A 27,668-nucleotide genomic window follows, 5' to 3' on the forward strand; every position below is an offset into this window, starting at 1 on the left:
TTAAAATACGACAGGGCCAGTTACAATAAAATTATCTAGATATACATTTGCGGGCAAGTACCATGGGTGACGTTAATTCGAACTTTCAACAGTACAGTAATCAATAACACATCAGAACTTAATATCAATAGGGATGTCGAAATATTCAATCAATTCTCGTCCCCGCCCGCCATGTGCTTCAAAACTGCATACGTATCTCGTGATTTCAAGGTTCTGCAACCAGTACACAACAAGGAGTTACGAGTCCCATTTATTCCGGCGCCATTTTGGGCGAGGACGGGCAGGTCCAGGATATAGTCAAAATGTCTCTACCAACCATCGACTATGATGATGTTCATATGCTGTATTTATTAGAGTAACACTCATCTGCCCACATGAAATTAATTTACCACAATCTAAACATGTCATTTTAATCTTTCCAAAGTTCTTCTAAATATTTGGGACCGTTTCCCTTGCCTCTGAAGCTCTCAGTGCCACTTCTTTGATGAATGTACTAGCAGGTCAGGGGTTCTCCTCCAAATCTCTCTTTTATGCAGCACTATAATTAATTGGTGCCACCTCTCCATATGACGATGCATGGTATAGTTACCACAACTATATATTTTTTCGTTTCCTCTGGAGAGTTCATCGTGGCAGATGAAGCGTGTAACATACCGGGCATTTACCTTTTTTTGCATGTACAGGAAAGGAAAAAAAAATCGAGCGTTCGAGTTCTTAGGTGTCCCAGGGCCATTTTAGTGGACCAGGCCCAAATCCAAAGAACAGCTATCTCACAGGCTAATGGGGCGACCCACGCCGAGTTTCAGCATTGTAGGATGACCACACAAGTACAGCAACTTGCTAGACATCACCTCGGTGCCATCCGGATCTCGGCGCCCCACTGCAGATGAAGTGCCTCTCAACTATGAAACCACCAGAAAACGCTTGAGTCAGCTTTGTGTGAAGCCGCCATTTTGATTCAATCAATAGCGTCCCCCTGCACACATTCAGGGACCTGGTCGTGTCTTCAGGTCAAACGAATTTGGGACAAGATGCAGAAAGGAAAAGGAAAAAAGTTCCGCCGGACCCCGGGAGGTGGCCGCCTATGTCATGGGCGATCTTAGGCCACACCAGGGCAATAGTGAAGCTGCAGCAGGTGCAAATAAGCTTCAGACAGTGTTACAAGCGCTGCTCAGAACTCTCAACTATGACACCACCTCGGTGCCATCCGGATCTTGGCGCCTTGTGCTGGTTCCGGCCTATTCACACATCGGTCCGCTACTGACGCCACCTCACAGGCCAACGGGGCACCCCACGCCGACTTTCGGCGCAGCATTGTAGGATGGCCACACCAGTGCGGCAAATTGCTGGACACCACCTCGGTGCCATCCAGATCTCGGCGCGTTGTGCTGCCTTCGGCCTATTCGCCACAAGTGCGCACGCAACTCAGCTGCATAGCGAGTGAAACACCAAGGGGCGCCCCACTGCAGCCGAGGAACCTCCATCTTGGGGGCGACGCACAGCATCACATTGCTTTCCAATGCAGTCAGATCCTCAAACAGCCCCCACTGACTGACGCGAACTCACAGGCCAACGGGGCGCCCCACGCCGACTTTCGGCGCAGCATTGTAGGATGGCCACACCAGTGCGGCAAGTTGCTGGACACCACCTCGGTGCCATCCGGATCTTGGCGCGTTGTGCTGCCTTCGGCCTATTCGCACATCAGTCCGCTACTGACGCCATCTCACAGGCTAATGGGGCGCCCCACGCCGACTTTCAGCATTGTAGGATGACCACACCAGTACAGCAACTTGCTAGACATCACCTCGGTGCCATCCGGATCTCGGCGCCCCACTGCAGATGAAGTGCCTCTCAACTATGAAACCACCACTGTGACATCCGGATCTTGGCGCGTTGTGCTGCCTTCGGCCTATTCGCACATCGGTCCGCTACTGACGCCATCTCACAGACTAATGGGGCGACCCACGCCGAGTTTCAGCATTGTAGGATGACCACACCAACTTGCTAGACATCACCTCGGTGCCATCCGAATCTTGGCATCTCAACGCCTAGTGGTATCTTCCATACAGAAAATATTGTTACGCTACCTTTGGCCCCATTCGCACATCAGTCCGCAACTTAGACATCACCTCGGTGCCATCCGGATCTTGGCATCTCAGCGCCTTGTGGTGTCTTCTCGTCAGAAAATATTGTTGCGCTGCCTTTGGCCCCATTCGCACATCAGTCCGCTACTGACACCATCTCACAGGCCAACAGGGCGCCCCACGCCGACTTTCAGCATTGTAGGATGGCCACACCAGTGCGGCAACTTACTAGACACCACCTCGGTGCCATCCGGATCTTGGCGCGTTGTGCTGCCTTCGGCCTATTCGCACATCGGTCCGCTACTGACGCAAACTCACAGGCCAACGGGGCGCCCCACGCCGACTTTCAACATTGTAGGATGGCCACACCAGTGCTGCAACTTGCTGGACACCACCTCGGTGCCATCCGGATCTTGGCGCGTTGTGCTGCCTTCGGCCTATTCGCACATCGGTCCGCTACTGACGCCGCCTCACGTGCCAACGTATTTTCTCCGCATTTTATACCCTATGCCGCATAACAGGTCATGTAACTTGTTTATAAAACTTTTCATTGGTTCATTTTACTTTTGGTTTCCTAATGATGGAAGGCTTGATCATATGACCTAAAAACAACACTTTTCATTGGATGAAAACTTTTTTTTTTTCCAAACGATGAAAGCCCCACCTTGTTTCTGGATGTTTCAGACTGAAGCTGGCGTCAGCATGAGAGCACCACCATCTCGTAGCTCCGTCGTAGTCATTCCGCGAGCAATCATGGCAGCCGCTCCCCACCAGAAGCCTGCAGGAGTCGGGGCCCCCAAAACTTTTGATGAATTCTCAAGGCGGAGGGGACGCTTTCGAGAATGGGGTCCAAGACCTAGCAGACAAGCGTCCGATTTCCAAGGTGTCCCAGGGCCATTTCAGTGGACCAGGCCCAAAAAGGAAAGAGCCTGCCGCCATTTTGAGAGTCCTGTGACAGCCGCCTATCGATGCACCGCAAGAGTGGGCGCAACTCAGCTGAATTGCGGCTTTTGACACAGTGGACCAAAAACGGACGGAATGGCAACTGAAACGGTAAAGGGGCGCCCCACTACAACAGATGACACTCCACCTGGAGAGGCCCGTTCACGCCGCCTCCCCCGGGGCGCCCCACGCCGTTATTCGGAGCAGCATTGTAGGATACCAAAACCAGTGCGGCAACTTACTGGACATCACCTTGGTGCCATCGTTCTGCTGCCTTGGAACTATTCGCACAACAGTTTGCTACTGAAGACCCACCCCCCGCGACGCCCCACGCCGTTATTTGCTGGGTGGCAACTTACTAGACATCACTTTCGTGTCATCTAGATTTCAGCGCGTTCTGCTGCCTTGGAACTATTCGCACAACAGTTTGCTACTGATGACCCGCCCCACGCCGGAAATCTGGACGTTGTGCTGCGTTGGGACTATTCGCACAGCCGACCGCTACTTCGTTGTTTTTCCCTAAAAATGTTTATATGTTATTACTATTTTTGTTTTCTTGTATATATTTATAAATTATTAAAGTTTTATAATCTTACTACTTTGTCGGAGTGCTATATATTTTTAATGTGACACATAATTGTAAAAACTTTGATGTACAAAGAGTCATCCCTGGAATCTTCCGCTTCACGCTCGGTCCCCTCCCCAATCACAATACAGGATGGTTTTCAGATAATAGCAACGCTTCTGCTGTGACGGATCTCATCGAGTGTGGGCCTTGATCTACTATAACTCCTTTGAAGAGGGGTGAATCTTTACAGCTGTGGCCATAAACTACATCTGCAGGGCTAGCTGATACCCTAGGACCAGCCTGGACAATCGGACACAGAGGAAAAGGAGTGTCAGAGGGTGCAGTAGTGAATAGGGCGAAAGGGAGGTGTCGGGCGGGCACAGGGTGTGATTCTCAGGAAAGAGCAGCGCAGATGGGGGGAGGTTTATTACCCATGCATAAGACAGAGAGCGGGGGTGACCACTGCCTGGGGGAGATGCTTGCGAGGGTGGGGAGCCATGCTAAGGATCGACAGCGTGCACAGAGTGGGTCTGGTCAAGGCATCTAAAATGGCTGCCGTGCACGACAAAAGTGTGGCATTTGAAAAAAGACAAGATGGCGCAGACAATGTTTTTCAACACTTCCTGATTTCCTTCGAATCGAACGTTAACAGACGTTGGGGCATATTACCAAAGTTAAGCGATATTTATCCCTAACGATGCATTGCAAAGATTTTTTTACCGTCAGAAATTATCGCAGATAAACCTTGCTATTATCAAAGTTTATCGCAAGTACGATAAAAAACGACCGCAATGCATTAATATCGCTGAAAACTCAGCGATATTCATGCATTACCGAGCTAATCCTCTTAGCCATGTTATCCACCTCCCATAGGATAACATGGCTAAGAACTGCTCAGGGCAGCTGTTACTTTTTGGAGATATTCGCGCTTATCTCGAATATTTCCAAAAGTTGATAATAGGAGATAGCGATGTTAGCGACTGTTTCCAGTCGCTAACATCTTGGCATGCCCACTTTGCATGTCATTAGTGATAAATATCACTCACATGCAAAGTGGGGCCCAAGATGGTCGCTATCTCCTACTAGCCGTCGCTAACTGGTGTTAGCAACAGCTAGGTAATACAGATATAATTTTATCTCCGCGAAGCGGAGCGCTGTTACAGATATATATCTTGTTTTTGAACGTTAATTTCTCAAAATGCACTGAAGCACATATATTGAGACCTAGCAAAGGCACATCGGGCTACCAGTCCCTAATATTTTACCAAGTTTCGTGCAAATCCATTCAGCCGTTCGATTATTATTATTATTTATTTTTTTTGCCCCGCGGGGCCCTTTTAAAACCTCCACATCAAACCTAGGGGATCAGCGAGGATCTACTATGCCCCCTTATGGTCATTTGCCCCTTCGCTTTGGCCTCCTCTTGTCTCTCGATCCTACCGAGAGACAAGATGGCGGCCGCTACGGACTGTTTGGAATGTTTACAGACACCGGAGAGCCAATCAGCTTCGCTTCGCAAAGCTCCGTAACGCGAAAAGTACGCGAAGCGGTGCGCTGTTACAGATATATATCTTTTTTTGAACGTTAATTTCTCAAAATCCACTGAAGCACATATATTGAGACCTAGCAAAGGCACATCGGGCTACCAGTCCCTACAATTTTGCCAAGTTTCGTGCAAATCCATTCAGCCGTAAGATTATTATTATAATTTTTTTTTTTTGCCCCGCGGGGCCCTTTTAAAACCTCCACATCAAACCTAGGGGGTCAGCGAGGATCTACTATTCCCCCTTATGGTCATTTACCCCTTCGCTTTGGCCTCCTCTTGTCTCTCGATCCTACCGAGAGACAAGATGGCGGCCACTACGGACTGTTTGCGGCCACTACGGACTGTTTGGAATGTTGACAGACGCCGGAGAACCAATCAGCTTCGCTTCACAAAGCTCCGTTGCGCGAAAAGTACGCGTCCTAGGCCGCTGCCCGGTCCGCGCTTACAGATATATATCTTTTTTTAAACGTTAATTTCTCAAAATCCACTGGAGCACATATATTGAGACCTACAAAAGGCACATCGGGCTACCAGTCCCTACAATTTTGCCAAGTTTCGTGCAAATCCATTCAGCCGTTCGGTCTAAAAGTGAGGCCAACCGCCCTATGGAAATTAACATGGGAAAAACGCGTTTTGGGACCCCCCTTTTTTCTCGGCCCCCCCTTGACGAACCCCCCCCAAATTTTCAAAGGCTGCTCAGAAACAAAATGTGCCATTTTCCTGAAAATTTCAGCCAATTCCGTCCACAAACGGCAAAGTTATTAGACATAGAATTTTCAAAAATCCCATAGAGAAAAAATCCTAACTATATATACCTACTGGCGACCGCCAGTAGGTAATATATATATATATATATATATATATATATATTCACTGAAAAAACCATAGGTTATAGTCCATATATAGTTAGGATTTGGCATTTAAAAAACCTTATTTTACTCACACAAAACCATTGAAAATCCATATATAGTTAGTTGCACTAACTATATATCGCGCACCCACAATTCACAGCTGATGATGTCACATATTGCATCATTCATGACATGGTCAGTGACATCACTGATGACATCACTGATGACATCTCAAATGACATCACTGATGACATCACTGATGACAACATCCAGTGACTGTATGTTTCTGTAAAGTTAAAATATGTCTTACATATTGAAGAATGAGTAGATGTATAAGTGTCTGGACGAAGGATTTAGTAGGTGCATGACTGAATGTATGAGTGAGTGATTAAATGTGTCTCACTGAGTGCATGGGTTAGTGACTAAACTGTCTTAATTTGTGCATCATTATGTCTTTTGTTCTGTAAACTGCTGCATGTGTTGATCAGTAGCTAAATGAGTAACTATATGGGTTATTGATTGATTGCCCAAGTATTTGTATGGGAGACTGAGTGTGTGTGTGGCTGGCTGGGAGGTGTGTGACTCTGTGCAGATCAATGTGTACTTGTATCAATGATTGTATAAGAGAGTAAGTATGTGTTAGTATATGTTTGAAAATGTAAGGTGCTCTATGTTTAACTGTATAGATTAGAAAATGGAAGTGTGATTGATTCTTTACAGGACTGACTAGGTGTGTGAGTAACTCCATGGATGAGTGGCAGAGTGTGAGTGTCTGTATAGGTGTATGAGTGCATATGATAGTGTTGTAAAGATGAGTGATTGTATGTATGAATGATTGTATGGGTGAATGAGTGAGTGTTTGTGTAAACATAGGAATCAGTGAGTGCGTATGTAGTAACTAGTATTGGTGTGTCAATGGTTTAAAAAATTATACTCTGTATTTAACACTGGGTGTAACAGAGGTTATATGAAAGTGTGAGGAGATGCATTGTATTGTCACATGAATGATATCATCAGTGATGTGACCAATGATGCCAAATGAGATGTCATCAGTGATGTCATCAGTGATGTCATTTGAGATGTCATCAGTGATGTCATTTGAGATGTTATCAGTGATGTCATTTGAGATGTCATCAGTGATGTCATTTGAGATGTCATCAGTGATGTCATTTGAGATGTCATCAGTGATGTCATCAGTGATGTCACTGACCATGTCATGAATGATGTAATATGTGACATCATCAGCAGTGAATTGCGGGTGCGCGATATATAGTTAGTGCAACTAACTATATATGGAATTTCAATGGTTTTGTGTGAGTAAAATAAGGTTTTTTAAATGCTAATTCCTAACTATATATGGTCTATAACCTATGGTTTTTTTCAGTGAATTTTCAAGGTTTTTTAAATGCTAATTCCTAACTATATATGGTCTCTAACCCATGTTTTTTTCAGTGAATTTCAATGGTTTTTTAATAGCAAATATCATAAGCTGTCGAATGTCAAGTACATGGTAAGTAAAAACATTTTCGTGTTTATGCACACTGATCTGCTTTGAATGCTGCCCCCCTCCCTCCCCCTCATTTCTATTAGGAGTACTCTCTCTTTGCAGATAGTGAAGGGTAGTTAACGCAGGCCTTTGCCCCCGTTGTAATACGTCGTGCCTGCTTCTCTCTCCATTTGATTGATTGTTATCCAAGCATTTACTGTTTTAGAATTGGTTCTCTTTGGTTCATTCTCTATTTACAAACAAGCACAGAGTCGCAATACTCTGTTTAGTCTTTGCAGATAGTGAAAAATCGTGTAAAAAAACAAAAGGAATCGAGCAAAATCAGTAGGCCACTAATGGGATCTCTTTTTGACCTCGCTAAAATAGAAACATTAGGAACAACCCCTCATGAGAAATACGAAACTAGTGAGATCAACTGAGCTCCACACCATGATGGCTGCAAGACAGCTCAGCTCCGCCACCCACCCCGCCCAAAATAACGATAAACTCTATGCAAATATTACAAATATATACAACACACCAGCAAAGTAACAGGGTAAAACATTTTATTAAATAACTATTTACATAACTATTTTATACTTTTTGGTGCCCGATCCGGCTAGCTCAATCGATCGAGCATGAAACTCATGCACTCTGATAGTTCAAAGTTTTGAGGAGTGCTTGTAACACTGTCTGAAGCTTATTTGCACTTGCTACAGCTTCACTATTCTCAATGTAAGTGGGGGCTGTTTGAGGACGTGACTGCATTTGAAAACAATGTGATGCGGTGCCACCCTGAACCGCTTGACGGAGGCCCCCAGGGGCGGTGTGATGGCGCGGACTCGGAGGGGGTGCTTGGCTCCGGCCCCCTCCCCAAGTCGTGTTGCCCTGGTGTGGCCTGAGATCGCCCCCGACATAGGTGGCCGGCTCCCGGGGTCAAGCGGAACTTTTTGCCTTTTGGTGACTCTTCCATTCTTGACCTTGTCCCACAATCCGTTTCACCTAAAGACACGCTGCAGTGGGGGGCCCCTTTACCGTTTCAGTTGACATTCCGCCCTGTAGAGACGGTCTAGTTTATGCACGTCACGTCGGCGACGTGACGTGTGGGCGGCCAGGATTGGCTGCGCGCGCAGAGGCGTGCGAGGGGCGCGAAGAGCGCGAGAGGAGTCAGAGAGAGCCGGCATAAGGAGCAGAGGCTCGGCGCTCTTTGGGGGTCATTCAGAAATAAAAGCAGTTACCACAGCCTGGCTCCAGAGTATTTATTGGTGTGTGCCTGCATAATTACAATGGCGACGAGGATGGGATAAAGACCCCCCGGCAAGGCAGGACCACCAACCCAACCTCAAGACAGCAAGCAGAGCACCAGAGGCACCAGGACCACCACACAAGGCACAGACGAGCAGGATCACCCGGGTGCAGGACAACAGGTACCCCAAAGAGCGTGGCAGAGCCAGGAACACCTGAGGGTGTGGCGCAGAGGAGCGAAAAGAGCGTGGCAGAGCCAGGAACACCTGAGGGTGTGGCACAGAGGAGCGAAAAAAAGGGGGGACAGACCCCAGGAACCAGGAAAAAGGGCACCGACCCACGCAGTCAACCGCAGGACCAGAAAACACGCTCTGGAGAACTCACAGGGAACTGAGGGGGCCGACACAGATAGTCCCCGAGCCTAAGCAAGCGAAGAAGAACAAGACGACACACCAGGGAGTCCCCGCAGCCGAGGAGGAACATTACCTGCGGTAAGGAGAGAGAAGATGAGCGCGCAAGCAGGCTACGCGACGGCACCGGTACAGTTTTTACCTCGCCCAGGGGAACCCCTCATGAAATGGGAGGACTGGAGAGAGTACATAGACAATTTCATAGGTGTCCTGGAAGATGAGAACGAAGAAGTGTTCAAACCCCAGAGGAAGAAGCGCATCTTGCTACTGAACCTAGGCCCGGAAGGTCTCCGGATTTACAAGAGCTTAGTCCCGAAACAGAGAACAGCCACAGACGATGACGTGTACGCACATGCACTCGACGACCTCAATGAACATTTTAGACCGGCAGTGTGCGTGTCGGTGGACAGGTTTAATTTCCAACAGAGGAAGCAGAGGCAAGGAGAAACGGTGGAGGAGTACGTGGCGGCACTGAAACGACTGGCAGCTACGTGCAGGTACGCCAACTGGGAAGAAGAGTTCATCAAGGACCAGGTGGTGATGCACACCACGTGCACGACCGTGCAGGACAAGCTATGGGCCAGTGGAGACACCACACTGAAAGAGGTGTTAGTCATCGTAAAAAGAGCGGAATTAGCACGTCGATGCGCTGAAGTGACGAAGAAAGAAATGGCGTCCAGCACGATGGTGAACAAGGTAGATGTTGAAGGGCCTCGCAGAGAGTATCAGAACAGGAAGCCAACGGAAAGAGGGCCCAACAAGTGGCAAAGCAACGCAAGCACGTCAGGGAAACAAACAGGGAGCAACAGGAAGCCATGCTACAGGTGTGGGAGCTGGTCGCACGAGGCACATGATCGGAAGTGCCCCGCATTCCGCGCCAAGTGCACGTACTGCGGGATAATTGGCCACTACGAGAAGGTTTGCAGGAAGAAGGCCTCCAAGAGCATGGTGAGATGTGTGGGACAAAGCAACGACGATCCGGACGACGATACCGAGGCAAAAGAGGTCACAGTGATCTACATTGAGGACCAGGTACTAAGTACGGAGGGCAAAGTCCTGGACGGAGAAGGAAGACATACGATGAAACCTGTCTTGGAAATGGCTATAGGTGGTGTCAAGATCAAAGTGGTGGCAGATCACCCTTCACCATCATCCAGAGAGCAGTATGGGAGGAGAAATTTGCACCACATCTCGGCCCAGAGCTAGAGAAACTAGACATCCGCCCAGTCACGTACAACGGAGACCGTATACCAATGGCGGGGTTCAGAACCCTGACCTTCGAATTCTGAGGCCGGTCGGCACACTGCAAGCTCTATGCATCGGAGAGAGGCCCGTCGGTCTTAGGATGGCTAGATCAAGGCGACCTGGGCATCAAGCTGGATCCGGGAGGCAAGGATCAAATACTGCTGACGGACCAGGAAACAGTGCCAAGTCTGGACAAATGGAGGAGCGAATACCCCAAAGTGTTTGGAGGCACAGTAGGGAAGCTGGAAACATTCGCCCACAAAATCATTTTGAAGGAGGACGCCGTCCCGGTGGCCCACAAAGCAAGGAATGTCCCGCTGGCGGTAAGAGAAGCTGTAAGGGAAGAACTCCAAGACTTGGAAAAGAAGGGGATCATAGAACCCATCACGTGCGCGGAGTGGCTGGCGCCCTTAGTAGTGGTTAAGAAACCCAACGGAAAGGTCCGGTTGTGCGTCGACCTGAGAGAACTGAATAAAAACATTGTGGTGGAAAGGTTCCCCTTGCCCAGGATAGAGGAGATGCTGGCCAGCACCAGGGGGATTAAGTGGTACTCGACCATAGACTTGACCTCCGCGTACCATCAAATAGCTCTGCACCCGGACAGCCGAAAATTAACATCCTTCATCACCCCGTTTGGGTGCTATCAGTTCCGCTGGATGCCATTCGGCTTAGCTTCAGCAGCGGCGGTGTTTCAGAAGATGATGCACCAATTATTCAAGGACATCACGGAAGTCCAATACTTCCAGGATGACATCTTGGTGATGGGAAGAGACATACCAGACCACGACATGAAGTTGGGAAAAGTATTGAAGATCCTAGAAAGGAAAGGACTCACGGCCGAATGGTCAAAATGCCGAATAGGGATGAAATCGGTAACCTACCTGGGGCATGAGATAGGAGTGCAGGGTGTAACTCCTAAAACAGAAAATGTCAGGGCGATCTGTGAAGCACCATCCCCCGCCACCAAGGAAGAGGTCAGGTCATTCCTGGGAATGGCAGAGTATTACGGGAAGTTTGTGCAGCACTTTGCCTCAAAGACGCATCACATGAGACATCTCACAAAAGAAAACACGGAATTCAAGTGGTCAGAGGACACACAAAGGGAATTTGAGATCATCAAAAAGGAAGTGGCTGGAGCTATACCTCTCCAAGGATTCGACCCTCAAGGCAAAACTGTCCTAACCACCGATGCCAGCGACAAGGGATTGGGCGCTGTTCTCATGCAAGACCGAGGGCAAGGACAGTTGGAAACGATCAGCTTCGCCTCGCGCACACTGAGTGAAACAGAAAAAAAATACAGTGAGATCGAGAAGGAGATGCTGGCGGTGGTGTGGGCCACCACGCGTTTCCGACAATTCCTGTGGGGCACCAGATTTCAATTGCGGACTGACCACAAACCTTTACTGAGAGTGTTGACATCGAGCGGCCATGCAGATGCCACGCCCCGCATATCAAAAATGTCGCTAAAACTTCTTGAATTTAGGTACGATGTGGAACATATACCAGGCAGCAAAAACAAAGTCGCAGTCTATTTGAGCCGAGCAGCAGCCATGGAACCAGGTGAGGACGACAAGGCCGGTACAGAAGAATGGGTGGCACTAATGGAGGATCACGAAAGAGTCATCAGCCTTCAAGAATGGACACAGGCGTATGAGGAAGACCAGACATTGGAAGAGGTGAAAACATACATCACCCAAGGTTGGCCGGACAAGAGACATGTACAGAGAGATCTCAATCCATACTTCGAAGTGAGGGAAGAGATATCAGTGGGCAACCAAGGAATATTCGTGTATAGAGGTGAGAAAGTTATCCCCCCGACAAGCATCATACCCAGATTGCTGGACATGCTACACGAAGGGCACCTGGGCATCGGTAAACTCAAACTGCGGTCCAAGCAAGACTATTGGTGGCCAGGAATGGACATAAGAGCAGAACGGCACGTAAGGGAGTGCGCGAGGTGCCAAGGTGCAGACAAGACACTCAAACCACTGCGCCCAGCATTGGGTACATTTGAAACGCCAAGAAACCCATGGGAAGAGCTGTCAGTTGATATCTTAGGCCCGATCCTAGACACACAAGGAGTCCAGAAGTACGTGTGTGTCCTCGTCGACAAATTTTCGAAATGGCCAGAAGTAAAGATAGAGGAAGCAATGGACACTGAAACAATAGTAAAGTTTTTGGCAGACACCTTTGTGAGGGAGGGCATACCCAAGTCCATCCTCAGTGACAATGGGCCCCAATTCCGATCGGAAAAATGGGACAACTTCATGAAAAGAAATGGCATCCTGGCGAAGCACACATCCATTTACCACCCGGCGGGAAACGGCCAAGTGGAACGCTTCAACAGGGTGGTGATGGGATCGATCCAAGCGGCCATCTCGGACAACAAAGACTGGGAAAAGGACATATGGCACATGTTATGGGCATACAGGATCACTCCCAAAGGCACTGGCTATAGCCACTTCCAGTTATTGCGCAGCCGGGAATCATTCACCCAGGACAACCGAGTATGGAAGGAAAAAACAATAGTAAGCGAACGGTCCCCTGCAGTGGTGCGTGCCAACATAGAGAAAGCTCAGGCAGTATACACAAGACATTACAATGAGCGGAGGAACGTGCGTGACACAGAGCTCAAAGAAGGAGAATGGGTGAGAGTAAAGTTGCCCACGATACAGAGAAAGGGAGAGAGCAAATACAGCAAGCCCATGCAGGTGAAGGAAATTAAGGGCAGAGCGGCCAGATTGAGTGACGGTAACATATGGTCACAGGACCTCATGGCTAGATGCAACAAGATCCTAACCTGGGACTATGGAAGAGCAGTCGGAGAAGAAGAAGAGAATGAGCTCGGAAAACAGGAACATCAGGAGAATGAAACTGCCCTGAAGGGAGGAGAACAACGACAATGAGAAGCAAGGAGCATCGAGCAGGAGATAAGAGCTGAGGAGAATGGCAGTGACAGAAATGGACAAGGAGAGGCAAGAGAAAGCAGAAGGAACGGCGAGGAAGAGAACCACACCACCCCAGTAAGACAGACTCGGAGTGGCAGAGCGGTGGTGAAGCCCACCAGGTTCAGAGACTATGATCTGAGCGACGGACTGTAAGTTATAAATGTTTGTGTGGAAAAAAGGGAGATATGTAGAGACGGTCTAGTTTATGCACGTCACGTCGGCGACGTGACGTGTGGGCGGCCAGGATTGGCTGCGCGCGCAGAGGCGTGCGAGGGGCGCGAAGAGCGCGAGAGGAGTCAGAGAGAGCCGGCATAAGAAGCAGAGGCTCGGCGCTCTTTGGGGGTCATTCAGAAATAAAAGCAGTTAACACAGCCTGGCTCCAGAGTATTTATTGGTGTGTGCCTGCATCATTACACGCCCGCTTTTGGTACACTGTGCCTCTTCCGCTATTCAGCTGTTTACCGCCCGCTCTTTCGACTACAGCGTCTCGCTCACCATGTAGTTGAGTTGCTCCCGCTCTTGCGGTGCAGCGATAGGCGGCTGCCACAGGACTCTCAAAATGGCGGCCGGCTCTTCAGATTTGGGCGTGGTCCACTAAAATGGCCCTGCGACACCTTGGAACATGAAAGCACCACCATCTCGTGGCTCCGTCGTGGTCATTCCGCGAGCAATCATGGCAGCCGCTCCCCACCGGAAGCCTGCAGGAGTCGGGGGCCCCCAAGACTTTTGTAGAATCTTCAAGGCTGAGGGGACGCTTTCGAGAATGGGGTCCAAAACCTAGCAGACAAGCGTCCGATTTCCAAGGTGTCCCAGGGCCATTTCAGTGGACCAGGCCCAAAAAGGAAAGAGCCTGCCGCCATTTTGAGAGTCCTGTGGCAGCCGCCTATCGCTGCACCGCAAGAGTGGGCGCAACTCAGCTAAATGGCGGATTTTGGCACAGTGTACCAAAAGCGGGCGGAATGGCAACTGAAACGGTAAAGGGGCGCCCCACTACAGCAGACGAGCCTCCACCTGGGGAGGCCCGTTCACGCCGCCTCACCCCCCCCCCCCCCGGGGCGCCCCACGCCGTTATTCGGAGCAGCATTGTAGGATACCAAAACCAGTGCGGCAACTTACTGGACATCACCTGGGTGCCATCCACATCTCAGCACGTTCTGCTGCCTTGGGACTATTCGCACAACAGACCGCTACTGACGAGGCCACCCCCCGGGACGCCCCACGCCGTTTTTCGGAGCTGCATTGTAGGATACCCAAAACCAGTGCGGCACCCAGGCAACATCACCTGGGTGCCGTCCAGAACTCAGCACGTTGTGCTGCCTTGGGACTATTCGCACAAAACACAGCTACTGACCATTGTTGCTTCTTTTTTCCTAAAAATGTTTAAATGTTTTTACTGTTTTTGTTGCGTTGTATATATTTATAAGTTATTAAAGTTTTATAATCCTACTACTTTGTTGGAGTGCTATATATTTTTAATGTGACACATAATTGTAAAAACTTTGATGTACAAAGAGGCATCCCTCGAATCTTCCGCTTCAGGCTCGGTCCCCTCCCCAATCACAATACAGGATGGTTTTCAGATAGTAGGAACGCGTGTGGTGTGACGGATCTCATCAGGTGGGGGCCTTGATCTACTGTAACTCCTTTGAAGAGGGGTGATTCTTTACAGCTGGGGCCATAAACTACATCTGCAGGGCTAGGTGATAGCCTGGGACCGGCCTGGACAATCGGACACAGAGGAAGAGGAGTTTCAGAGGGTGCGGTAGTGAATAGGGCGAAAGGGAGGTGTCGGGCGGGCACAGGGTGTGATTCTCAGGGAAGAGCAGCGCAGATGGGGGGAGGTTTATTGCCCATGCATAAGACAGAGAGCGGGGGTGACCAGTGCCTGGGGGAGATGCTTGCGAGGGTGGGGAGCCATGCTAAGGATCGACAGCGTGCAGAGAGTGGGTCTGGTCAAGGCATCTAAAATGGCTGCCGTGCACGACAAAAGTGTGGCATCTGAAAAAAGGCAAGATGGTGCAGACAATGTTTATCAACACTTCCTGATTTCCTTCGAATCGAACATTAACAGACGTTATCTCTCCCACACTACCGGTCCCCCTCGGCTTAAACGCCGAGATGGTAGGGACTGCATCCCGTGGAGATAGGCCGAGACGTCACTCAGCAGAAAAAAAAGAAAAAAAAAGTCTAAAAACATACAATAAGTTAAAAGTTAATCATTCTTGTTTCCTTGTAGTACGCTCCCCAGTCCGCTTCCCGTTACGCGAACCGGGCGCACCCCACGAAAAAAAAACTTTTTTGTTTTTGTTTTTTTTTGCCCCGCCGAGCCCTTTTAAAGCCTCCACATCAAACCTAGGGGGTCAGGGAGGATCTACTATGCCCCCTTATGATCATTTGCCCCTTCGCTTTGGCCTCCTCTTGTCTCTCGATCCTACCGAGAGACAAGATGGCGGCCGCTCCGTACTGTTTGGAATGTTTACAGACACCGGAGAGCCAATCAGCTTCGCTTCGCAAAGCTCCGTAACGCGAAAAGTACGCGAAACGGAGCGCTACCCGGCACGCTGTCAAAGATATATATCTTTTTTTAAACGTTAATTTCTCAAAATCCACTGGAGCACATATATTGAGACCCAGCAAAGGCACATCGGGCTACCGGTCCCTACAATTTTGCCAAGTTTCATGCAAATCCATTCAGCCGTTCGATTTTTCTTTTTTTTTTTTTTTTTGCCCCGCGGGGCCCTTTTAAAACCTCCACATCAAACCTAGGGGGTCAGGCAGGATCTACTATGCCCCCTTATGGTCATTTGCCCCTTCGCTTTGGCCTCCTCTTGTCTCTCGATCCTACCGAGAGACAAGATGGCGGCCGCTACGGACTGTTTGGAATGTTTACAGACACCGGAGAGCCAATCAGCTTCGCTTCGCAAAGCTCCGTAACGCGAAAAGTACGCGAAACGGAGCGCTACCCGGGACGCTGTCACAGATATATATCTTTTTTTGAACGTTAATTTCTCAAAATCCACTGGAGCACATATATTGAGACCTAGCAAAGGCACATCGGGCTACCAGTCCCTACAATTTTGCCAAGTTTCGTGCAAATCCATTCAGCCTTTCGGGCTAAAAGTGAGGCCAACCGCCCTATGGAAATTAACATGGGAAAAACGCGTTTTGGGACCCCCCTTTTTTCTCGGCCCCCCCTTGACGAACCCCCCCCAAATTTCCAGGGGCTGCTCAAAAACAAAATGTTCCATTTTCCTGAAAATTTCAGCCAATTCCGTCCAGAAACGCCAAAGTTATTAGACATAGAATTTTCAAAAATCCCATAGAGAAAAAATCCTAACTATATATACCTACTGGCGACCGCCAGTAGGTAATATATATATATATATACATACACACACACATAAAAGCTCTGTCACCCTGTCAGGCATAGAGTGATGCATAAATTAGGCAAAAAAATAAAGCTGAGAATTCTGGGTAGTTTTCTCAAGTTTAGGTGGAAAGCAGTTCCAATATAGAGCACTCTCAACACCAGCGACACTCCCAATTTACTCACCTCAAATACCTGCTTTTTTATCAAAACCTTTAAACGTAGGATTAGCATAGTGCCATCCACATGAGATAACATTTGCTGACTCCAATGGCTTGGAGGGAGTAGCACTTTCACCAAGCCATAGCAAACTCTCTACTTTCAGCAAGCGAGAGCAAAAAGGCTTTCTTTTGCTGAAAGCAGAGCAGTGTCTGTTTCACTGCCCGCTGTGAGGCGAGCAGGAAAATAGACATATTGCTTTGGGATCCAGGGAGCAGCTCCAGCAGGATATGGGGAGCTGGCCGGGAACGCTGGGGCCTCCAGGCTCCCACTAAAGTCCCCAACACAGAGTCCAGGTCCTGGGGCCAAAGTTGGCCCAGGGAGGGGGCCACATGGCTCCCTCCATCTTTAGAAAACAAAAGATATAATGGTCAGGCCCTGGGGATTGGGTCCCCAGGCCAAAATTGACCTTAGCAGTGGGGCCGCACAGCTTCCTCCCATATAAAATAAAGGGTGGGCCCAGGGGTGATGAGGTTCCCGGGACCAAACTTGGCCCGGGAGTGGAGCCATGTGGCTCCCTCCCTATTTTTTAAAAAAAAGATATAAAGGTCTCGTCCCAGAGCATGGGATCCCCGGGGCAAAATTGGCCTTAGGAACAGAAATTTGCGGCCACCATTTTATCCATTGGGAACAGTTCCCAGGGCTGAAAATGTGGGTGAAAGCCCACTGAAAGGTCAGGGTGGAGATACTCTGACCGCCATGGTCAATTCATGTATCCAAAATTGATTATTTTAATCGCGCATGATATTTGAAGTGACGATGCAACAACTAGCATGGCTCTTCAGTGTATGATCACGGGGACATCACAACTATCGATGTTTTCGCGAATGTTGGTGGAAAAATAAAAAATGGATCAGTGAATTATTAATACACATTGTTATATAGATACTGAGATTCTAATAAACATTTTTATATTTATTTAGATAGTGAGTCATCCACTATGATGGTTAGAATGAATTATATAGTTATAATTTTTGAATGTGGTGGTGGCTATTTAATTCATACTTTTTTTTGTGTTTCATGATGTGTCCCGGTGATCATGATTACCGATGTAATAGCAATCTCCAGAGTCACTGCAAAAATATAAAATAGGTTTTAGAGATGGTTTTTATAGAAACTTTATAGAAAAACAGGAGTTTAGACAATACTGTAAGACAACTAAGTATGGGCGAAATTTGCAAATTCGCGTTACGTGAATTTGTGCAAAATCGAATTCGCAATCCGCAAAATCCGTGAATTTGTGCGAATTTGCGGATTTTTTTTGCGTGTTCGCAGGTTTTTTGCGTGTTTGCGTGTTTTTTTGCGTGTTCGCAGGGTTACCCATGCGGTCGTTTATGGGCACAGCCCCCTCTGGTTCACCACTGCCACCCTCTGGTTCACCCCTGCCACCCTCTGGTTCACCCCTACCACCCTCTGGTTCACCACTACCACCCTCTGGTTCACCACTGCCACTCTCTGGTTCACCACTGCCACCCTCTGGTTCACGACTGCCACCCTCTGGTTCATCACAGCACCTCTGGTTCACCACTGCCACCCTCTGGTTAACCACTGTCACCCTCTGGTTCAGCACTGCCACCCTCTGGTTCACCACTGCCACTCTCTGGTTCACCACTGCCACCCTCTGGTTCACCCATGCCACCCTCTGGTTCACCACTGCCACCCTCTGGTTCACCCCTGCCACCATCTGGTTCATCACTGCCACCCTCTGGTTCACCCCTGCCACCCTCTGGTTCACCCCTACCACCCTCTGGTTCAGCACTGCCACCCTCTGGTTCAGCACTGTCACCCTCTGGTTCTCCCCTGCCACCCGCTGGTTCATCACTGTCACCCTCTGGTTCCTCACTACCACCCTCTGGTTCACCACTGCCACCCTCTACCGAGACCTTTTGTGACGCAGCGGCAGCACAAAAGATGCACCATGGTGCTGGGTATTAACAACGTCACGCATCTGAGAGATGCGTCACGTTGTAAAGCCCTGCGCCATCAGGAGACGTTCCGGCGCAGGGGAGGGTATTCCTGCACAGTTATGCCTCCGAAAAGTGGCTGAGTGAAATCTACAAGATTTTACTCAGTCACTTTTAGGCCAATCCTGCGTCAAAGCCCTGTGCCTGCTTGAAGCAGGCGCAAGGCTTGATGCAGCATTGGGGAGATAGGGTCCCCCAGAGCATTGCTGGAGCTGCGTCGCAAGCACGACGCAGCTCCAGCAATGCGCTGCTTTTACGGCACAGATGCGTGACGCATCTGTGCCATTTTTGCCACATGGTGCACCGCATTGTAAATGCGGCGCACCATGGGTAGCGGAGCTGCGGGGAACAATAACTGGCGCATCTCTTGGGATGTGCCAGTTATTATAAATCTGCCCCTATACATTTAGCCAACGAGGGAACACTTACTGATTAGACAGTAGAAAGTACTCCAGTTGAGTAGAGGTATTGCACAAAAAGATGGCATCTTCGTGGACAAACACGCAGGGCGGGATTCATTCTGCCCCCTGTTAGACTCGTTTTTTGTGCCCTTCTGCCCTCTGTTAGACTCATTTTCCCTTGTTTTTCTGCCCTTCTGCCCTCTGTTAGACTTGTTTTTCCCTTGTTTTCCTGCCCTTCTGTCCTCTGTTGGACTGGTTTTTTGTGCCCTTCTGCCCTCTGTTAGACTCGTTTTTCCCTTGTTTTTCTGCCCTTCTGCCCTTTGTTAGACTGCATTTTGTGCCTTTCTGCCCTCTGCATCACCACATCATCACTCAGCGCTACCCCAGCATCACTCAGCACCACCACTTTATCACTCAGCACCACCACATTATCACTCAGCACCACCACAGCACCACACAGCAGCATCACTCAGCACCGCCAGAGCATCACTCAGCACCACCACAGCACCACTCAGCACCACCACAGCACCACTCAGCACCACCACAGCATCACTCAGCACCACCACATTATCACTCAGCACCACCACAGCACTACTCAGCACCACCACAGCATTACTCAGCACCACCACAGCATCACTCAGCACCACCACAGCACCACTCAGCACCACCACAGCATCACTCAGCACTACCACAACACCACTCAGCACCACCACAGCACCGCTCATCGCCACCACAGCATCACTCAGCACCACCACAGCATCACTCAGCGCCACCACAGCATCACTCAGCGCCACCACATTATCACACAGCACCACCACAGCACCACTCAGCACCACCACAGCATCACTCAGCACCACCACAGCATCACTCAGCACTACCACAGCACCAATCAGCACCAATCATCACCACCACAGCACCACTCAGCACCACCACAGCATCACTCAGCAGCACCACAGCATCACTGGACACCACCACATTATCACTCAGCACCACCACAGCACCACTCAGCACCACCACAGCATCACTCAGCACCACCACAACATCACTCAGCACCACCACAGCACCACTTAGCACCACCCCAGCATCACTCAGCACCATCCCAGTATCACTCAGCACCACCACAGCACCACTCAGCATCACCCCAGCACCACTCAGCACCACCACAGCACCACTCAGTGCCACCCCAGCAGCAATCTGCGCAACCATTCAACAACAACTGGTTCAAATATGTTCTCTCAATGTTTCAAACTTTATTACAAATGTCACAAAAGATGTTAATATTTCACTTCTGTTCTTGGATTTTCGTCACAATAAAATACACTGAACATAATCTTCACAAAAGTTATTTACAAAAGTTTAAGCTATTGCCATTATAAATTAAAATCACTTTTATTTAAGTATTAATTATTTAAAAAAATTAAAAGCCATTGTAATTTGTAATATCAATACAGCTAAGTCACGTAAATACCAAACATGTTGCATTACAAATGCTATAGGTGTCACATTTGCGAAAGTTATAACTATTGGCATTGTAAATGACAAAGCTATTAATTTAGCTATTTTCAAAACCAACACATAAATAAAAAAAAAATTCATTTACAAGACCAATAGCTCAAACTTTCCTAATGCGAGACCTGTTGCATTGTAAATGCTTGTTCTTATATCTGTCAGTGCTTCCTGTTGAGGTTTAATTTTCGTGACAGGCGCCACATTGCCTACTTGTAACTATCCTCTGACCCTGCTTCAAGGGTCAGAGCAGGGTCAGAGAATAGTTACAAGTGGGTTTCATGGACGTTATAGTTGGGAAATAGAATTTGAAAAACCTTAGAAATTCACTGAAAAAAATAAAGGTTATAGGGACGTTATAGTTAGGCTGATAATTTACTCGTACAAAACCAGAGAAATTCAGCAGTTATAGATAGCCGAGCTGAGCTATTACTGAGCCCCTGAAATGCACGGCTTATGACCTCACATTTTACATCACATATGACATGTTCAGTGACATCACTGATGACTTCTCAAATGACATAACTAATTATGTGTCACCTGTTAAACTCGAGCAATATTTTAGTTCACTTGGATTAACTAGCTTGACGGAGATTCAAAGAAATTGGCTATTGTCAAAATTGCAGAGATGTACAAGTCAGTAAAAGATATGTCGAATCTTAAAGCATGTGGGAATGCTAGTATCCTGACTGAAGTGTATAAAGCATTTGTTGCTGAATTGCTAAAGTTTTTTACCAGATTGTTCAACTAAATTAGGACAGGAATTTAAATTCCCCATTCTTTTAAGGAATCAGCTGCAGTGAGTTCTATTTAGAAAGATAAGTCTGCCTTTAATGTTAATTCTTATCATCTAATATGTCTTTTGAATGCTGATTATTAGCAATGGGAAAACCTCTCAGGCTACACTACATGTTATATTATTTTGCACTCTGTATAGTGATATAAGGAAATTAATCTTAAGACCCCTTTTCCTTGTCAATAGATTGTTTAATTATAAAAATGCTTTTAATTATTTATGTGCCCTTGACACTATGAAGATTATGTGCACTGTTGTACATTTTATTGTACGCGCAATAAGGAAAAGAAAGGAATTGGCGTACTTAGATGTATTATCATATAAAAATACTGATGAGGAAAATTAAAGTTGTTACAACAAAAGTGTAAAACTTGTATTTTATAGTCACTTTAATCATATGCCATTTTTTGCACAATATTCATCTAAGTTGTACAAGGTGTTCCACTTTTTAATATTTTTTCATTCTTGTGTAAATTTAAATTACATCATTAGCGTGAATGGAAATATGAAAGGAAGACTTCTATAAATTCCCTTGACTAACGTACTGTATATAGTATTGTTTGTGAACATATAATGGTAACACTGCATTTGAAGAGGAAGGAGTCCAGTATACACCCCTGACGTACTCCCTCCGTAGAGATAATGGGCAAAAACTTGCATTTAGTTAGGTCTTAAAAAATGTAGTAAAGGAAAATGTCTGAATTTTTTAAAATGTATATATTGTATTTCGGATGAATAAAAATGTTTTGTTTTAGAATGCTTTTATGGATGTATATTTTACTCCGAATAAAGCTGTTTTGAATTGAATTGACTATAGCAAAAAATCATTCATAATAATCAGAATGGCTTTTTACCATTCAGGTTGATGGCTCCTAATACAAATTACTTGATTTCAAGTTTTCAATTCTGTTTCTAATAATCATTTAAAAGTGGTTATATTGACGATTGATGCTGAGAAAAATTTTGGATTAGTGAATTGGGAGGCTTTATTTTTTATTCTGACTAAAGGTGGGTTTTCTATCCAGTTTATAAGAATGCTTCCGAACATATTTCAAGGTGCTGCAGCTAGAATAATGATTAACTCAAAAGAGATAGCCTCAGTTATAATTAAAAAAGACACCTGTCAGGGTTGCCTTATGTCTACAATTCTTCTTATTTTTTTATTGAGCCTTTGGCAGTAAGACTTCGTAAAAATGCTTTAGTAGCTCCACCACTGAGAGGATGGCAAAAATAAACATTTGCTGATGATATATTCTTCCATTTGAAAGCTGAAAAAGCCAATATTCAATGAATGCTAGATGAAATCCAAGAATTCAGCTTGTCGGGGGGGGGGGGGGCTGTAAAATTAACCATTCAAACAAAAGGAGATTTTACTAACGAATGTGGAATGTGGAAGCAATTGATCTGCCTCACTATCTTCATCAACAGTTTGTTCCACAACATCCAATTCAAAAACTGGGGATTTTTGTAACATCCAACATTGCAAATTTACTTCATCCTAATTATACTGCCATGTTAAAGAAAGTAAAAGAGTTGCTGACCAAATGGACTTTGTTTCCATTATCTCTTATTGGTCATAATTCTTTAATCAAAATGTTGATTTTACCTTTGTTCCTATTTCTTTTTGTTAATGTCCCAATAGCTGTTATTTTAAAGTAGTTCATTCCCTTTTAAAGACATTGTTATTAAATATTAAACATCCTAAGGTCCATCTTCCAGTTTTACAATTTAACAATGATCAGGGAGGACTTACCGTTCCCCATTTAAAGGTTTATTATCAGACATCTTTTTTTAGATTACATCAGTAGAAACATTCATGAAATGGAAACTTTTGATAATTTTGTATTGAATCAAATGCTAAAATAATCGAAAATTAGTGTGCTGGCTTTTCTTTTTCTTAAGCAATTTATAATAGTTGTTTTTAAAGTTCAGCTAGTTTAGCCAATATTGCACAGTTACAGTGTAACTATAAAAAGAGATTGGTTACTGTAACATTCTAAAACCTAAACTGGCGACAATTTAGAGTTTGGCGGATGGTACTTCGGATGGCACTTCCTCTGTGAGGGTGGTGAAAGATATTATATCAACCACCCTGATGGACTACCCCCTGCTATATTCAGAAATGACATTGGCCCGTGGTCATCTCTGTATGTTGAATGGACCCAAGGTCACAGTGGTTCCTTTCAAGGAATCAACAATTTAGTAGACAACTGCTCTCAGTTTCAATGGCTGTACATTAAACTTTTAACATCTTTCTGTATTTCAAAAATAAACTCCCAAAGTGGGAGTGTGCTGCCAGGTTAGGACAGAGTTCTCAGCCACAAACCAGTCCTCTGTCCATCAAACTCAAAAACAGATTTTAAAATAGCATCATAGCTTCTTAACAGCTAATGATTGAATTAGAACCTTTCCTTCCCAAAAGGTTGCTATATTAATATATTTGTCCACACGAACACTAGAATTAGCCTATATGAAAATGCATGCGACATCGGATCAGGTTTTGAAAGCTTATAAAAGTTCATGTTTGTTCCTGTGAGTTTATTCCCAAACATGCTCTGAGTAGCACACAAGTTCAGATTGTGGCAGTTACAGCTGTGCCTAAATAATATTTTTCTTTTGTAAATTTGGGCCGTTTGACAAAATTGTAATGGAACTCTCTTGAGAAATTATCTGAGGTTAGATTTTAATTAATCTGAAAATTGCTTTGAAATGTGATTGTTATGATTTTAACTGTTATGATTGTTCCTCATTTTTTTATTAATACTGCACATTCCTGACTTTGTCTCTCCGATGATGATGTTTTGGCAGCCTACTGCCAACGCAGGCACCCTTGAACAGTTGTGCAAGGGTGCCAGTGTTGCATGCAGGATTGTTTTTGGGCAATAAGGGCCACCTTCCTGCAAAAAAATTCTTAGAGACATATCCCTCTTTCAGAATGCAGCACAAGTAAAAAGAGGAAGTAACAAAGAGTAATAAAGATATTTCTCATTGTTAACGCCTTCTTTGAGAAAGCGTATCTTTTTGGTGCACTCCCCAGTATACCACTTTTGGTAAATCTGGGAATGCATCAAACACCAGGAGAGGTGCATGGGATCACCCATGCATTCCCATTGAATGCCTTTCCTTCATAAATCCCATTTTGGCATTACACCACGTTGCGTGCTGCAAGCACAATGCATCCTCTTTCATAAATATGCCCCAAAATAATTAGGGACATATTTATTGATTGCATCATGCTTGCACCACACATGTTATATGCATGACGCAAACCTCTAAGTCATATTTTTGAAGCCACGCAAAGCCACAACACAAATCACGGCATTGTGGTACTCTTCACAAGGGAGCAATTCCATGGACTTTGAGGTGGGTGTTCCCATGCATCTCTCATGGTTTTTGATGCATTCCCAGATTTACCAAACCTGGTAAACCCAGGGATATGCTAAAAAATACACCTTCCCAGGAGAGGCATAAAGAGGAGAAATATCTTTATTTCTCCTACTTGTTTCCTCTTTCTATGTGTTCTAAATTCTGTAGCAAACATTGAAAGAGGAAAAAGTCTCTCAAAGTTGTTTTGCACAGGAAGGTGCATCTTTCTACGCAAAAACACACCTGGAATGAACACAGGCTCCCTCACACCATGGTTCAAGGGAGCCTGCGTTGGTGCTAGGTGCCCGATTGTGCCCCGGCGCTGTATGCCTTAATGCAGTACATTCTTGAACTTTCCCCGCGATGCAGGGCAGCGCAGCAAGGTGACTTGCTGTGCTGCCCTGCACCACATTTTTCATAAATATGGCCCTTAATTACTTGCCTATAACTTGAAATGTGAGTAGGAGGAAATGCTTAAAACTTGATGAAAATGCATATGTAAAGCTCTCATGTTTTCATTTATTACAGGGAAGGGAGAAGTCAGCACCACAGAGCTACTGGAAGATCAATAAAAGACACGTTTGCAGCGGTATATTGGTAATATTAATTGCATTTTGTTTTTTAAAGAAATAGGAATTGCACCATAATCTTTCTCATTCATTTGCAACACCAAACTGAGCAACATGTAACTTGTGCATAAATGACTTTCCCCCAATGTTTATTATATGAAGTGTCTGTATTTATAATGGTTTATGTAGCTGTTTGCTAATCAACTTTAATCATAATTACCTCAATGATAATGCCCACTATGTTAGTGACAAACTCAAATAGAGCACTAGCATCATTGGTTTAATAAACCGGTTTTGAGGAACTAATTGAAAGCGGTACAATAACTCTGACTCTTTTCCATATGCGCTGTAAAAGTAATGCAGATTGACTGGGATTGTTTTTTGATCTGATAATGTGTATCCTGTGAATAGCCATACAGCCGAGTACAGCTATCCGAGACAGATTCTAACTTTCTGGTAGACTGATATTAGCTCAAATGATTCAGTGTTGTGAAAGGCTGTTTTTTATAACTAGCGTTCTGAGTCGTCAGTTTATCAGTTGAATGGCTAATGAAGAGTCTTTAAATAGCACTTTTCATCTTAGGGCTTAGTGCCATATGCTATGCTCCATTTTACATTCTTGCCTAGACCTTGAGAACTAGACTAGATACCCTACAAAATATATGGGAGAAAACATTTTAACTAAACATATATAAACCGAGATCAGTACCTACCATAACTGTAGTATCAGGAAAGTAGGGGGCTGATTTAAGGACTATCGCTAGTAACCACACCATCCATTTAAAGAAACCACCCATGAGTCCCCAACACACTGAGAAGCTGGCCCCTGCCACTGGTTTCTGACCATGTCCCTGGAGAGTGGAGCTGCAGATGGGAAGCAGAACGTCTGCCATTTATTTAGACCTTTGACATGGTGGGGGGAGAGGGGGTTCAGTCCTCACTCCCACTGCTCTCTGCTGGAGCTTGTCATTCGGCACTGTATTGTAGTCTGGGCTGTCCCATGGCTGCCACCTGTCTTTTCCCAGCCCGCCAAAGGACTCCACTTTACTCCGACCTGGAAGAGGCGCTGACTTTTAGCACTTGGAATGGTAGTGGAGATGACAATGGACACCCGCGTAACAAAACTCAAGGGGGCCCCCTTGAAAAGTACATGGAGGGGCCCCCTTCCGGCTCAATCAGGAGCTCTTAGGCCAGCATACTTTGCTCAGGGGGCCCCCTGGAGCTTGGGCCCCCCAAACTGCGGGGGCCTCTGTTAGGCCCCTGGGTTACCCGTGATGGGTGTCGCTCATCACTGGTTATGTTTGGGGAGGAACAACGGGGCATCCAGAGTCCACCATCTTCGTGTGTGTACTGAGAACACCAACTTCCAGTGCCCATGTTGCCTGCTTGTCCCTTCCTCCCCGGGAACAAAGCGGACAAAAATGCAGTGAGGGTTCTCTCTCATACTAATGGTACACAATGTTGTTTTAGGATCACTGACAAAATATCGAGTGACAAAATATTGTGTTCCCAAAATATCAGGACATAAATATCGATGTCAAAAATATCGACATCCTATCTACATAATGGGACGTACTAAAACATGGAGAAAAAAAATATTGTTGTTAAAAATATCGAGGTACTAAATATCGTTATTTTTTAAAATGTATAAAAAACTAATGTAAAATAAATGAAATAATATATATGACATCTAAAAAATGTTTAGAAGTATTAAAAATATTAACAATTATAAGTAATAAATGTAATGTAAAAATAATTTAAACATACATATATCAAATATATTTAATTAATATTAATTATTTAAGTATTTTAATAAATTATAAAATGTTAGAAATATATTAAGAAATGTAAATACAGATATATATATATCAATCAAAGAAAGCACCCAAGCTTCAGAGACGAACTCCACAATGAACAGTTCACCCAAACCCTTTATTAACGGGAAACAGCTGTTCAAACCTGATTGATTTATGCCATCGACGTATTTCGATGCCTCCGGCATCCTAATCATAGGCTGGGCAAGTTGGAAAACCAGAGATGGACTGCCACTCATTTTCATACACCACTTGTTCTCCAGTGAAAAGCATGCTGGTAGCGGTAGCCCCAATTACTCCCCTTCAGTGGGGTCCATTTTCCAACAGTGATTTTGCTGCCA

General features: G+C 46.0%; 1 protein-coding gene across 1 annotated transcript in view; it reads left to right on the plus strand.

Moving 5' to 3' along the window:
• LOC144771761 (acetylserotonin O-methyltransferase-like) overlaps positions 1-27,668 on the plus strand; it is a 323,217-nt gene that overhangs the window by 141,056 nt on the left and 154,493 nt on the right. The window contains exon 4 of the mRNA XM_078656056.1: positions 25,473-25,541. Coding sequence (XP_078512182.1) covers positions 25,473-25,541 — 69 coding nt within the window. The remainder of the gene's footprint in view (positions 1-25,472; positions 25,542-27,668) is intronic.

This window comes from Lissotriton helveticus, chromosome 8 (assembly GCF_964261635.1).
Source record: "Lissotriton helveticus chromosome 8, aLisHel1.1, whole genome shotgun sequence".
NCBI classification, from domain to species: Eukaryota; Metazoa; Chordata; class Amphibia; order Caudata; family Salamandridae; genus Lissotriton; species Lissotriton helveticus.